We start from the raw sequence: 13,796 nt of genomic DNA, 5'->3' as shown, positions 1-13,796 counted from the left end.
CACCAGAGGGATTGATTTCTAAGCCTTTGCCTTTGAGCTCAATCTCTTTCAACATTCTCTCATGTTCCAATCTCATTCTCTCTCTCTCCAAAGACAACCTGCTATTTTCTAGGTACCTTTGACCCTGCTTCTTGAGCATGGCCATCTCCAGCTTGTGCGACCTATTTCTCTCCCTGTCTTCCAGCTCTCTTGGGGACAGGTCCTTGGAAGAGACACTACTGCCAGGCGGGGATGGTACCCCTGCCTGGCTGGAATCAATGGCCTATCCAGCTGCCCATCTGCATCCCCTACTGGCTCCATCACCAGATCAGGGGCATTTCTTGCTTCCACCCAGGCCCTCAGCGCCTTTTGGTATTCATCCATTTTGGCAATGAGTTGGGTAGCAACTTAAAATTTCTTTCAGAAGTGCTTCAGCTGTTTCACATTGTAGGTTTCCAACCTCTCTTCTTCAAAATCTAGATCCATAGATGCAATGGATGCTGGTCTCCTCATGGCAGGAAGAAATGGCAGTTCTCAGAAAGAATAACAGTCCAAGGAGAGAAAAAGACTACCAAAAAGTATGTTGTTGAGTTTGGTCTGCACTCACTAGCAGTGTACACCAATCACTGTATATGAGGCACAAATGCAAGTCAAGAATCCTCACCGCTGACCACCAATGTTAGAACTGGGGGTCTCTAGTTGGAAGAGGTAGGTACCTTTGACCAAATAGGGACCCTTGCTTCTAAGTCAGGGAAAGGAGATTACACTCCTGCTCACCCCCTTAGTAGCTTGGCACGAGCAGACAGGCTTATCTCAGAGGTAGTGTGTTAAGCATCTGTGAACAGATACAGTTATACAGCGAAAACACTACAGATGGACACCACATAGGTTTTTATAAAAATAAGTATTCTCTATATAGACCTAACACAAGACCACAAATACTGTACTCAAAATAGACTTAAAGTTGGTAGAAGTAACTTAATTCAAGTTGATGATAAATGTGACACGTTTCTCACATAAGTACCTTGGATGCATAAGGCAAAACAAACAAAAGGTTCGCAGGGAGGGTGATGCAGGGTGATGCGTCAGTTCCTTGCTTAGGGGGAGGTGATGTGTCACGCCTCAATGCTTGCGCAGAGTAGGGGATGCGTCTGTTCCTTACCAAAGAGGTAGTGATGCGTGGATTCTCGTACTGGATTCTGGTAACTATGCGGCAAGGTTGCACCTCGATGCAATGCGACAAACCGGTGCGATAAGATGGGGTCCTTGATGCGATGCGACGACGTAAAAACGATGCGTGCACGCCCGACGGCTGTGCGGTGAACTCCGTAATTTTGGAGCCGCGATAGGCACTGCAACATGCTTCTCAGGTAACCCTTGCAGTGGCGACATGCTTCTCAGGTAATGCGATGGCAAACAGCTGCGATGAAGACACGCTTCTCTGGTGATGCGGGGGCGGCCTCTGCGGCGGCGATACACTTCTCCAGCGATGCGGCAGCGACACGCTTCTTCTCGTTGAGTTGCGCTACTAGCTCCCAGTGACACGCAGGCTTCTGCAGACAGAATTCCCAGCAAGGAAATTCAGGGGGGAGCTGATGGTGAAGTCTTGTAGCCCTAAGACTTCAGCAGGAGCCACGCACAAGTTCAATATTCTGCAAGATGATGAAAGTTCCTTAAAAGTTCCTTCTCCTTTCCTTGGCAATAAAGAAACCACTGCAGGAAACCCCAGCAAAGCAGCACACTGGCAGAGGGGCAGTCCAAACTTCTGCAGCTTCCTTGGAGTCTTTTTCTTGGCAAATGTTCATCTTGTTTTCCCAGAAGTGCTTTAAAGTCCTGTGGTCTGGCCCCCAATACTACTACCAGTAAATCCTTTGTCCTCTGAAGGCTGAGGGTCCTATGCCTAGTTCAAACCAGTTCTGGGTGCATTGTGCGAGGGTGGGACAGGGTCCTCAGACACACCACAGGATGTGGAGCCAGCATTGTGGAAGACAGGCACAGCCATATTCAGACCCAGGTGCTACTCCTCCCACCACTCTACATGCAGATAGGTCTATTCAGCCATGTGCTGATTCACCCTGCCTCCCGGAACCTCCCTAGCCCCGGTCACTATCACACCAGACATGCAATACACAAGCTAGCAGAGGCAGGCTGGATGGTTAGGTAAGAAAATACCCACTTTCTAAAAGTGGTATTTTCAAACACAGAATGTTAAAACTAACTTCGCTAAAAGATGTATTTTCTCATTCTGAGTTCAGGCATACTAAATTGTTTTTATACCATGTTCCCTGGGATAGTAAGGATTATAAGATGTTATAATCAAACTGCCCATTCTGGCCTATGGGGACAGGTAGACTTGCAATAGTGAAAAACGAAAATGGTTGTAATTCACTATCAGGACATGCTACACACATCAGGGCATGTCCTACCTTTTACATACAATGCACCCTGCCCTTGGGCCTAACTTAGGGGTATCTGATATATAGAAAAGGGAAGGTTTAGGGACTGGCACATGTGTGCACTTGCCAAGTCGACATGGCAGCCCCAGGCTTCACACAGGCTCAGCAATGGCAGGTCTGAGTTTTACTTCACAGGCTGCTTCTGTAGGTGGCACAATCAGTGCTGCAAGCCAGCCAGCAGCATTTGATTTATAAGCCCTGGGCACACATGGTGCACTATACTAAGGTCTGACAAGTAAATCAAATAAGTCAATCATGGAGTCACCAATCAATACATGAATTTACAATAGGGAGCACTTGCACTGTGGCACTGAATAGCAGTGTCACAGTGCCCAAAGCATCTAAACCAGCAAAACATGTAAAAAACAGAGGAGGCAATCAGTAAAAAATGGAAGGGAGACTCACGCCAATGGTACCAGTTCGAACAGGCTTCATCACCCAAAAATTGGACAAGCATGATGGCCGACTAACTGGACTTCAATAGTGGAGAGGGCCCACTGGACACATGCGGCCACCAGGTGAACTGCCTCGCCCTTTACTGGCACGTTTTCTCCATTACAAATATCGCGATACAGTGCTGAGATTAGCCAAAGAAAAACAAGAATTGGTATACAAAGGAAACAGTATCTCAATCTATACGGATTTCACCATGGCGGTTCAGGAAGCATGCAAAAAGTTTCTTCCTGTCAAGCTGAAACTCCAGCAAGCCAACATACAGTACTTTAAGTTCTAGTCTGCAAGGCTGTGAATCCTCCATTGTGGAAGCCACACATCTTCAACAACCCGTAGCAAGCTCAAGACTTCCTAAAAAACCTTAGGAGGAGATCGCCCGCAACGCGTGATTTGGTCCCTGACTCAAGACGATCCTCACAGAATTCTGAAGAAGACTAAAGATGGAAAGGTTTATGTTATTGACTGCCCACATAAATGGTAAGACTGTGTTTCCCTTTATACTACACGCCAGTGGAGAGCGAGTACCTTTGTGGACACGGCCACTTACAAACCCAGACTAAACCCGTGGAGGCAGCATTGCTGGAACTGGTGAGCCTGCCACTTAATATTGTGTTTCCGGGCTCCCTCGCATCTGCGAGGTGTGCTGATGGTCTTTCTAGTATTTCTAAAGACAGTGGTCCCTAGACAAGGATTAATGAGAGCAAACAATAAATATAGACACAATCAGTTCTATGGTTTACAGCTGTCCAGCCGGACAGGTGTTTTTAATATATAGTTGCTTCAATATACACAAAATTCAGCAATAAACAAATAAAGTGGGACACAAGCCTGTATCCAACTTAGTGAGAAGGACGTACAACATGAAACAAAATGGCTGAGGCAGAGTAAATTGTTTGTATGAGACACATTTTGGTAGGACAAACAAATTAGAGTTGAGACACCATTACACATATTAACTAATAAATAAAGAGCTGCATATGGCGTCCAACAAGTCGCCGGCGTTTCGATCCTTAAAAAATATATAGGATCATCATCAGGACATTAACAATGGTATGTCTGTATACATTTTGCCCACATCCAGGTCAGAGTGACTTGGAGGAGGTTTGTTTCAGGTGAAGACCGAGTAGAAGTCCTGTCCAAGTACAAGGAGAGTAAAGGATGCAGACAGCCGCGGCCGCGGTCTGTGCAGTTGGATGCTGGGTCAGAGTCGACCTAATAAAGGCTGTAACAGCTTAAAGGAGGCGGTTGAAATGTTTGTGTTGTGGAGCGGTCTCGAAATCATAGTAAATTGTAAAAATAAAATTGAGACTTATTGCAGTGGGCTGCTCTATATCAGGGACGGCAATACTGTAAATGGGCTAGGGCAACTTCAATCAAATAAACAGCTCAACAGTAGCAAAACAATACATGAATTAAAAAATGGAAAATAGTGACACTAATATATAGAAAAAGACAAAAATATTTTTATTTATTATACATGGTAGTAAATTTAAATAGAGATAATCTAATGATTATACATTTCTAGGCGGAAATTGACTTGAGCAATGTATTGAACTTCAGTCATTTATTAGGCCTTTCAAAATGATTATTCCAACGAAATTATTCTTCAGATAAAAATACAGTTCATTAATCAGCAATTTATATTATTGTAAACAATGTCCATTTAACGATAATTTATCGGGTGATTTCCAAGTTGCGTCTTGTAAGCCGCGTCCGCGGTCTCTAGTGACAAGGAATGGGCTTGAGGTCAATCTGTGAACAATCTCTGTTACAGCATGTCTTGACTGTCGGGATTGGTCTCTCTAGGGCACTTCCCAGAGGGCACCCCCTTAACAATGTTCTTTCTTGCTCAAACTTTATTTTTTGATGCTTTATTTTTGTTGCCATGCTCCCTCATCGTAGTTATCTGTAAAATGTACTCTATTCACAATGGGTTATTATTACCAATGCAGATATGTTCGGAATGTCACCTGCATTTACATTTGAAATGTTTTTTTAATTCGACCAACAGTAGGTCTTTATGTGTGACACTATTCACCTGCAGGATTGGGCCGTGGGTGTGGGAGGCGGGTGGGATGGGGCTGCCATGGTTGGAGGCAGAGGCATTGCAGGGAATGACTGCTAAGAATGCACGTAACACACTCTACACAGGCTCTACATGACAGTGCTCATGCACATCTTTCTCTCCGTAAACAACTAAGAAGCCATGGCTAGGCAGGATCCAGAGGCACAGTGATCCTAGTTAAGGCCAGTGTGGGGTATTGTCCGCTGGTAGCTATGCAAGACTCACATGGCAGATTTTGTGCGATGTGGGGCAGACTGGCGGTACACACGGTGACCCTGGTAAACGGTGCCACTCCAGGCACAATATTACAGCTTTGGATTGGTAAAATACCGTCCAAGCCAACCTGAAATGAATAAAAGCAACCCCTGACACGTGTTTCACTAATATTAGAGCCCTTCAGAGAGGTATAGCTTTGTACAGTGGTAAAAAGCTTACAGCTCGGCATGGATAGCACTGTGATAATCCTATTCTTAAATACTTTGCTGTTGAAATGGTAAAATACTTTGTCCTTTCTATCTCATTGTGGTTGGCACTGTGCTAATCCTACGCTTAAAGACTTTGATAGAAAATCAGACATTTGAGGTGAGCAAATTTAGAGTGTTGCTGTTGTTTGTACAAGTGCCGCCCCTTGTGTCTTACATTGGATCGAGGATTCAATGAAAACAGTCCCAGTTTTGTTATATTGTGCTTCTTTAGTCACAGACTTCATTTTCTGCCTTCCAAAGCCTAGATTCACAAGGATCAGAGTAGTTCCAAATTTTATATTTCTGCAGACACCCTCTAGCCAGATAAGCAGGTATTGTAAAGCGGATACAATGATCTACATCCTTAGTTCCATCCCTCCAGTGTAGGGTGGTCCTTCCAGCCCCCTCGCCCCCCTATAGATGCGCTATGTTTCTTTTCACAAAGAGAGGCCCCAACCACAGCAAGGTAATCTTATATCAATTTTAATCCAAGTCCATCTTTCTGTTGAGAATATTCATCTTGGAGACAGCAAACAATTTACAATCAGACACTGATTTCAGTACCGTTCACATCACCACATCTCCAAGTTGGGAGATCCCAATGGTATCCCACTGCTTGAGCCCCATTAACACCACTGCATGGCTCAGTCTCCATAATCCACAAAAGTGTTTCATTAGCTAGCATCTGTCCCCATCCAAAATGTCTACTTGTGTACCTCCAGATCTTGAATATCAGTCTGGTGTCCAGAGGGAGTGTGTGGTAAGCATGGGCGAATTTTGCGAATCTCGCGTTCGCGAATTTTGCGGATTTGCGAACTCGCAATCCGCAAAATCCGCGAATTCTCGCGGATTTTTTTTTTTTTGTGTTTGCGCGGGTTTCTGCCAGTTCGCGAGGGTTTTGTACAATTTCGCAAATTGCGAACTTACCTGTCGGGTCGCAAGTTTCGCAAACTTGTTGTTTCTACGTGTCCAGCCTGTTTGGGACACTCTTCTTCATCACTGCCACTCTCTGTCACTACTGCCACTCTCTGACTACTCATGCCACCCTCTGGCCCACCCATGCCACCCTCTGTTTCATCACAGCACCCTCTGGTTGTCCAGTCAGTGTACATTATTGTGGCAACGCAAGCACATCTTCCCTGCCTCAAGTGACCTGAATTAATTTGGGGCTGATTAATGTGTCACAGAATATTTTTTTAGCTGGCACCTGCTTCCTTAGTGCTTCCTGATTAGTGATCTTTTGCACTTGCTAAGTGCTTTCATTGTTGCAAAATTAGTTACAACACCTGCCCTGCCCCAACTGACAATAATGAATTAGGGGCTGATTAATGGATTTGAACTTCCAGCCTGGCTCCTGCTTGTCTCCCTTAGCTGTAATTCAGGACCTTTGTGGCATATGTGTAACTATTCTGAGGTTCAGAGCAGGGTCACATAATAGTTGCAACTGGCAACTGAACTCTGGAGGGGCCCCTCAGGAAGCACTACAGGAAATGGCTACTAATGATGAGCCTGAACTTTTGAACCTGGTAAGTAGTTTCAGTTTTGCTAAGATCGTATTTCTGCAATTTTGCACTTATTCGCGGGGCGCGAAGTTGTACTGGGAAGCCGCGAACTCACGCGAACAGTGCGAGCAGTGCGAGCAAAATCCGCTGCTCGCGGATTTGCGGGAGATTCGCGAATCTCGCGGATTGCGAATTTACCGAAAATCCGCAAAATCCGCGAGCGAAACGGATTTTCCGCCCATGCTTAGTGTGTGGGGGGTTGATCGCTCCTAGGTATAGTAAATGTAATATTTGAACTCCCTGAATTGCCCACTTTCGGATGCAAAAGTCGAGTCTCCTTGTGTGTAAAGCCACTACTCATTCAGGATCACTAACTGGGAGTCTCTGTAGTAAGACAGAATAGGGCAGCTTCCACTCCACCTTCATAAGTGGATTAAAATTATTTGTTTGAGCTATTCTAGGAGATCTCTGATCCCATAGGAAGTTTCTAGGATGTAATTGATATGCCCAAAAATGGGAGCAGTATCTGAAAAAGAAAATTGTGAATTTCATACAGTAAGTGCAGCAATGCCACATCTAAAAGATTGCAGCTTGTTTTCACATTGAAGGGGGATATTGGCTTGTAGGAGAAGCAACAGACTGAGTGGCCTGGTTTATGTATTACCATTATCTCAGCCGAACGCTTGTACTGACTGGCACTTTCTGTCTGCAGTGGTTGGAGTTCATTCAACTGGGATCAGAAATCCCTGATTCTGAACTTGATGACATCATCGCCGCCCAGAAGGTTAATCAATGCTGCACTCTGCTCTACACCTCAGGGACAACCGGTCCACCTAAGGGGGTGATGCTGAGTCATGACAATGTGAGTATCAACACAGAATAATGTGTACTTGGGAAACTAATACCAGTGCTTAATTTGAGCAGGTGGTTGCCAGTGGGGGCACTTTATTTCCACATCTTTCCACATCAGATATTTTACCGAGAGCAAGAGAGGGACAAACACAAAGATCCGAAATTTAGTGGAAGAAAAAGACGGAAAAGGTGTCATAAAGGGAGAAAGCAGGAACCTGCAAGAGAGAGATATAGGGGCAGCAGTGCCTGGTAGTCAATTAAAGAGGCTTGAGGTGGTTTTAGGGCAACAAGCTTGCAATGGAATACAAAGCAGAGAGTGCTGTCTAGTGTTTAGTATTATATCCAAATCAGTGAAATGGGTATCAAGGTCCTTGGATTATCAACCATCAAAAAGGACCTAGATATTCAGTCAAGATTTTTTTCACTAAACAGCAAAGACAGACCGCTTCACATGTAAACAATCAGTTGGCCCCAACTTTTCTTAGGTGTGGCGCAGAGGAAGGCACATTTTTACACACAGTATGTAGCTGTCCGGCTCTACAGAAGTATAGGCATGGATTTGTGACCTGTGATGACCTGCTTGGGCAGGGTTCTCGCCTGGTTGATCCCCTTAGACCCTAAACACACCCTGCAACATCTCACTACAATTTAGGCAGCAATAAATATTGATTGTCCGTCTTGTATTTAGGCCTGACCCTGGCAAAGAGAGACGAAGCACAGGAGTGGAAGTATGTGCTCCTCCATCGCTGGAGGTATGAAAGAATGGTATGGACCATTGTATGGGGATGGAAGTGGCACTATATAAAGCTAGAGGATGCCCCCAGAAACAGTCCAAAATTTAGCAGGCATCGGCCGACTATATGGGTATTGAACTGGAACCTGTCTGGGCAAAGCTTGGACATTTATTTGTTTCTTTGATTTTTTTCGTTGTCCATAATTGGACTATTGTTGGCTTTAAGGGCCCTGTGTTTGGTTTAAACTGCAAAAACAATAAATTATGTTTGTTTTTTTAAAACGAGGCAGTTCAATTCGGAAAGAAAAACTCTATGGCATATCACCTGTCAAAGAGAAAACAAAGGTAATAGATTCCACATTTAAAAAATGTTTTCATGTCAGAAGGTGAGTGCAGGAAAAGTGCTTGGAAGGAGCAGCTTTTTGGTTAAAAAAAACACTCCATAGATGCAGTATAGAAGTAAGCAGTGCAGAGCATCCTCCAGTCAGGACATTATGCACTAGTAAAGCGCCACCCTTCGGTTAATACTGCAGTAGTCCAAATCTAATTTCATAACCTGGATACTTGTTATGGCTCACACGACTGGCTGATCCCACAAAATGGCATTATGGGAGTTGAAAGAAATGTCACTGCGTGTTTTCCATCTCTTTCTTGGCTAGCCAATGGAAGAGCTGTTTACCAAAAATACACCCAGATCCCTTTGTTATATTACCATTTCAGATTGATAGAGAGATCAATGAAAATTTCTCTAGCTTTTCACTGTAACACTGAAACCCCATAAAATACCACAGCCAGCCTCTCAAACCAGGAATCCTCTTCTTTAGGACCGTGATCCTTTTCAGCCCAATCACTTTTATATTTCAACAAACCTAAGAACCATGAAGTGATCCAGCCTTCACCAGGGTGTGATCACCTAAACCTTAGTCGCCTGAACCTTAACTTTCTCTCCAGTAACACATTTTATCCAAACCATGGCAACAAACTTTGAGTTCAACACGTGTACAACTTGCCTCACACAGAGATATGAGTTACAATCTTTCCAAAGTCTGATCCGTCCTGCCCAGTTGCCGAATGCATGTGAAACTAGTGATGGAGCAAGGTCTCGGAGGAAAGAGACTTTCTTGGCTGCAAACCGCTTGTTTAACTCACTAATAAGTTATTAAAAGACTAATACTAATACAAATGTGCACAAACATTCTTGGGTTAGTGAAGCTTGCGTATTGATGTACTAACGCAGATAACATTGAAGAAAGACTAATACCGCATTAAACACGAAATCTGTTTTGCGTATGCGTCAACTACATCTACGTAATATGACGAGTTAACACTTGGACAGAAATTTTAGCACATGAGCAGAAGCTACTAACAAGGCGGCTTGAAGACTTGCATGCATGGCACCTCCTTATCTGAAATTAGAGCACGCTATTTTACTAATGCTAACGCAGGGATAAGTCTAATAAATAAAATGGGATAGAGTAGAGGTGAGTGATATACAGTGAAAACACTTATTTTGAAAAATTAACATCTGTCTGTTGACTTTAATCATTAGTGCGTATTTGGGCCTTTCTCGCATAACTGAATGAGCTGAATAACGCAAAGCCTGCGCATGCTCACTGAATGAAGCCATGAAGGTCAATGACAGAGCAGTTAAACGGAAGCCAAAGTCAAGTGCCACAGCCTGGGAACGGATGGTGCAGAGTTCAGCAATGAAATGTTCTATTCATTGTAATGTTTAAATGTTACCATATGGATACATGTAGTATATGGGAATAAAAATTATGAATAAACAGTAAGGGGTTGGGTTTGCGAACAATAGTCTGACTGAATTCTGGGACATGTAAGCATGGTTTGATGAAGACTCCCTTTGCGGGACAAATTAAATTTAGTATTTTCCGATGAAACATTAATGGGTGGGACATACAGAACGAAAGGTATAATTAAGATAGCTTTAGTTAGTGAGTCAGATGGGGTCTTGCTGAATGAACAGAACTGATTGCTGTGAGCGGAGACATGCTGAATGCTGGGGAGAGAAGATGATGCTGTGTAGCTGAAGAAGAATCGATTGCAGAACATGAAGCAGAACTTTCTATCCAAATGTAATTAGGTTACTAACACAGATTGTGGAAGAATCGTGAGAAGGAAGAGTGTCAGAGAGGGGTGCGGCGCAACCATCGGTATCTTAGAGAGGGTAATTATCCTGTCCTGATTCCTGTCCTAAAGTCTTTGTCACCTGAATCTATCTTAGGGGACCCTAACTAGCCCTTTAGCCGGGGGTTGGTCTTCCACAAAATCCTTGGTAAATATAAATTTTTCTGTTATTTGCTAAATGCTTTTAATCTTTTCTCACTGTCCTCTACCTTTAAGCTATTGATTATTGTTTGAGTCAGAGATAAATGCATAATGTTTGTTGATTGATTTTTCTCTCCTACAAATGATGGTGACAGCACGGTATTGAGATTGTTCACATACAATTAAAATTTTAGATAAAGATTTGAAAACTTCTTGAATGTGTGGTGATTTACTTAAAGTGTAGAAAAGTTAGTTTATGTTAATTATCGCCATCAACTAGTTTCAACTAATGGTCCATCGACCAGAGGAAAGAACTTGTTGATCTGTGAAGGGTTAGTTGAAAATTTAATTAAGGTATTGAATAAACTAATTCTAAGAAGTCTGTGAAATTAGTAATAAAACTTGGAAACCCCCACCACCCAGTGGTTTATCCATGTTGTGAGTTTATGAGCCCAGGTGAGTATATAGTAGTGGAGTATCTGTTGTTGGTGAACCTCTGGATCAGTTTTCTGGTAGCAGAGCTATGGTTATTATTGACTAGTATGGTGATAAGTACTTATTATCACTACCAGGAGAACCAGGACACGTATACATTTGCTCCAGGCTCCTTCACATTGGCCCTTAATATGAAGGCACACGCTGCATCACTATGATCCTTTATGATTTGGGAAGATACCGTACCCCATTTCTTACATGAATGCGACATTCTGTCATACTCTTGCCCTGACGAAGTTCCTCTCCTGAACGAAACGCGTTGGCTGATGTTCTGTTTTTGTACATTTTGGATAAATTAAAATAAAGGATGATACCAACGAAGGAACTGATTTTGCTTCATCATTGAACGTTACCATACTCTGGTAGTGCACCACTCCATTTCTTTCCTACTTATTATTAACTAGCAGCCCGCCCCAGCATTGCCTGGGGCAGAAAGGGGCAGGGGCAGTACACCCACTCCCGCCCCGCCCCCCTCCCGGCCCGACTCCCTCCCGCCCTGATTTTAATGAGCATTTACTTTACCTGAGCTGCCTTCCCGCGATCTTCACTTCACCGCTGCTCCTCTTCGCCATCACGCGCCCGCGCTCCTCACTTCACCATAGCTCCATGCTCACTTCACCGCAGCTCCATGTCTCTCCTCCTCGTCATCACGCATGTGGCCAGCGCTACGTCACGGCCAGAGCAGCGTCGCGGCCGGCGCTACTTTCAGGGCACCACTTTTTTTTTAAAGTTATATTTTTAAATGTACGTTTTATTTTTATTTTTTATATCCTATGTCCATCTGCACACCCTGACAACTTCTACAATGTATCGGGTGTGTGGATTGGCGCTGTGGTTCCTGAGTTTACCTTGCCAAAAGGTTTGTGTTCTCTCTTTATAATAGTAGTATAGATGATCAATTTATGTTTTTTTTTTTTTTTTTTTTAAATCTTTTTATTGAAATATTTTTGCATTTATTTACAAAGCACGGCATCCTTAATACAAACCATAAATTGGAGGAGGAAAAGTATATGCCACTAATTCATAAGCAAAAATAAAAGAAAAACAATGACTAAATCATCAACGGGTGAGGGTAGTATTACAAAAGTTAGATTCAAACACAAATTAGGTCATAAAAAATACCATTAATAGATGCAACATGTGTTTTCATATTGATCAACCTCAAGATTGTATTTGCACCAAGTTAATATCTCTTATCCACAGGCGATCCAACATTTCTCCTTATTATACTTCCTTCCATCGAGTTATAGGATCCCATATTATATCGCCCAGCTTCCTACCCTTTTTTCCCTTCCTTGCATATATCACTCTCTCAATTTTATGCATTATTAGTAACTTAGCCAGCCATTTATGGAAGGTAGGTGGTACAGGATCTATCCATGCAGAGGCTATACATAGTCTCATAATAGCCATAGCAACAAACAAAAATTCCCTACCACGAAAAGAGCATGTATCCTCAAGATTTACTCCTAATAGGATAGTTCCTGGAGTTAGAACAACTTCGCTTTCTACAATGTTACTTATGAAACTTTCAATTTCTTTTTTAAACCAATCTAAGCGGGGACATAGAGCAAATACATGTTCCAAGTCAGCATCCGAGCTCCCACACCTATAGCATGTAATGCCCACTAAGCCTCCCCATTGAGCTATTTTAGCCGGTGTATAGTACAGGTGGTAAAGTGTTTTATAGTGCTGAGCCTGTAATGGTGCTGCACATAATAATGATTTCCCCATTTCTAGTGAGATTCCAAAGCTTTCATAACTAATTGTAAGATTATCCCTCCATTTTTCACTCCACTTTTGATGATCATCTTGTTTTACTTTCATCAATTCAGCATACAATCTTTTAATTGTGCAATCCTCTCCTTTCCGAATAATTTCCATTATAGCATTCCGCCTGAATCCCAAAACACCACCTTTCTTTGCCAGGAGGAAACTCCTGATCTGCAAAAATTTAAAGAACTGCCTTGTTTCTAGGTTGTATCTATCCTGCAGATCTTTAAATTGTAGAAAACAATGTTCCCCCCTAATATCTCCAATACTTCTGATTCCCCTATTTTCCCACTCTACCATTACGGATCCCGAAAAAATATCTTGTGGAAGGGTTGGATTATGTAACAATCTCGTATAAGAATTAAATTTTCCCAAGCCAATTTTTTTGGAAAAACTTTTCCATATTTCAAATGCTGCAATTATTATCTTGAACTTTGTCCTCTTGTAATAGCTAGGCTCTGTGAATTTTAGAAGAACATCCTTCACTTCCGTTCCCAGAGTTAGGCCATAGATTGCTAATGATCCATAATCGCTCCACTCCTCCCCTCCACTGCCCTGTTCACCTCCCATTAGGCCAGCCATGTTCTGTAAAGCTGCCGCCCAGTAATAGAATTTTAAATCTGGGACCCCCCAGCCTCCCCTTTCTCTTGGCAGTGTCATATATCTGAGAGCCCTTCTCGTTTTACCTTTTGCCCAGAGAAATCTATTTAGTATATTCTCTAATTTCTTAAATAT

The 13,796-nt window shown here is 42.9% G+C and overlaps 1 protein-coding gene across 1 annotated transcript in view; it reads left to right on the top strand.

The window, feature by feature from the left end:
* Positions 1-13,796, top strand: part of LOC147725883 (long-chain-fatty-acid--CoA ligase ACSBG2-like) — a 661,758-nt gene that overhangs the window by 355,241 nt on the left and 292,721 nt on the right. Inside the window, exon 6 of the mRNA XM_086962812.1 lies at positions 7,632-7,781. Within this exon, the coding sequence (XP_086818938.1) occupies positions 7,632-7,781 (150 nt within the window). The remainder of the gene's footprint in view (positions 1-7,631; positions 7,782-13,796) is intronic.

Source organism: Lissotriton vulgaris, chromosome 3_1 (genome assembly GCF_964263255.1).
Source record: "Lissotriton vulgaris chromosome 3_1, aLisVul1.2, whole genome shotgun sequence".
NCBI lineage: Eukaryota > Metazoa > Chordata > Amphibia > Caudata > Salamandridae > Lissotriton > Lissotriton vulgaris.
This window is presented reverse-complemented; position numbering and strand designations above follow the sequence as displayed.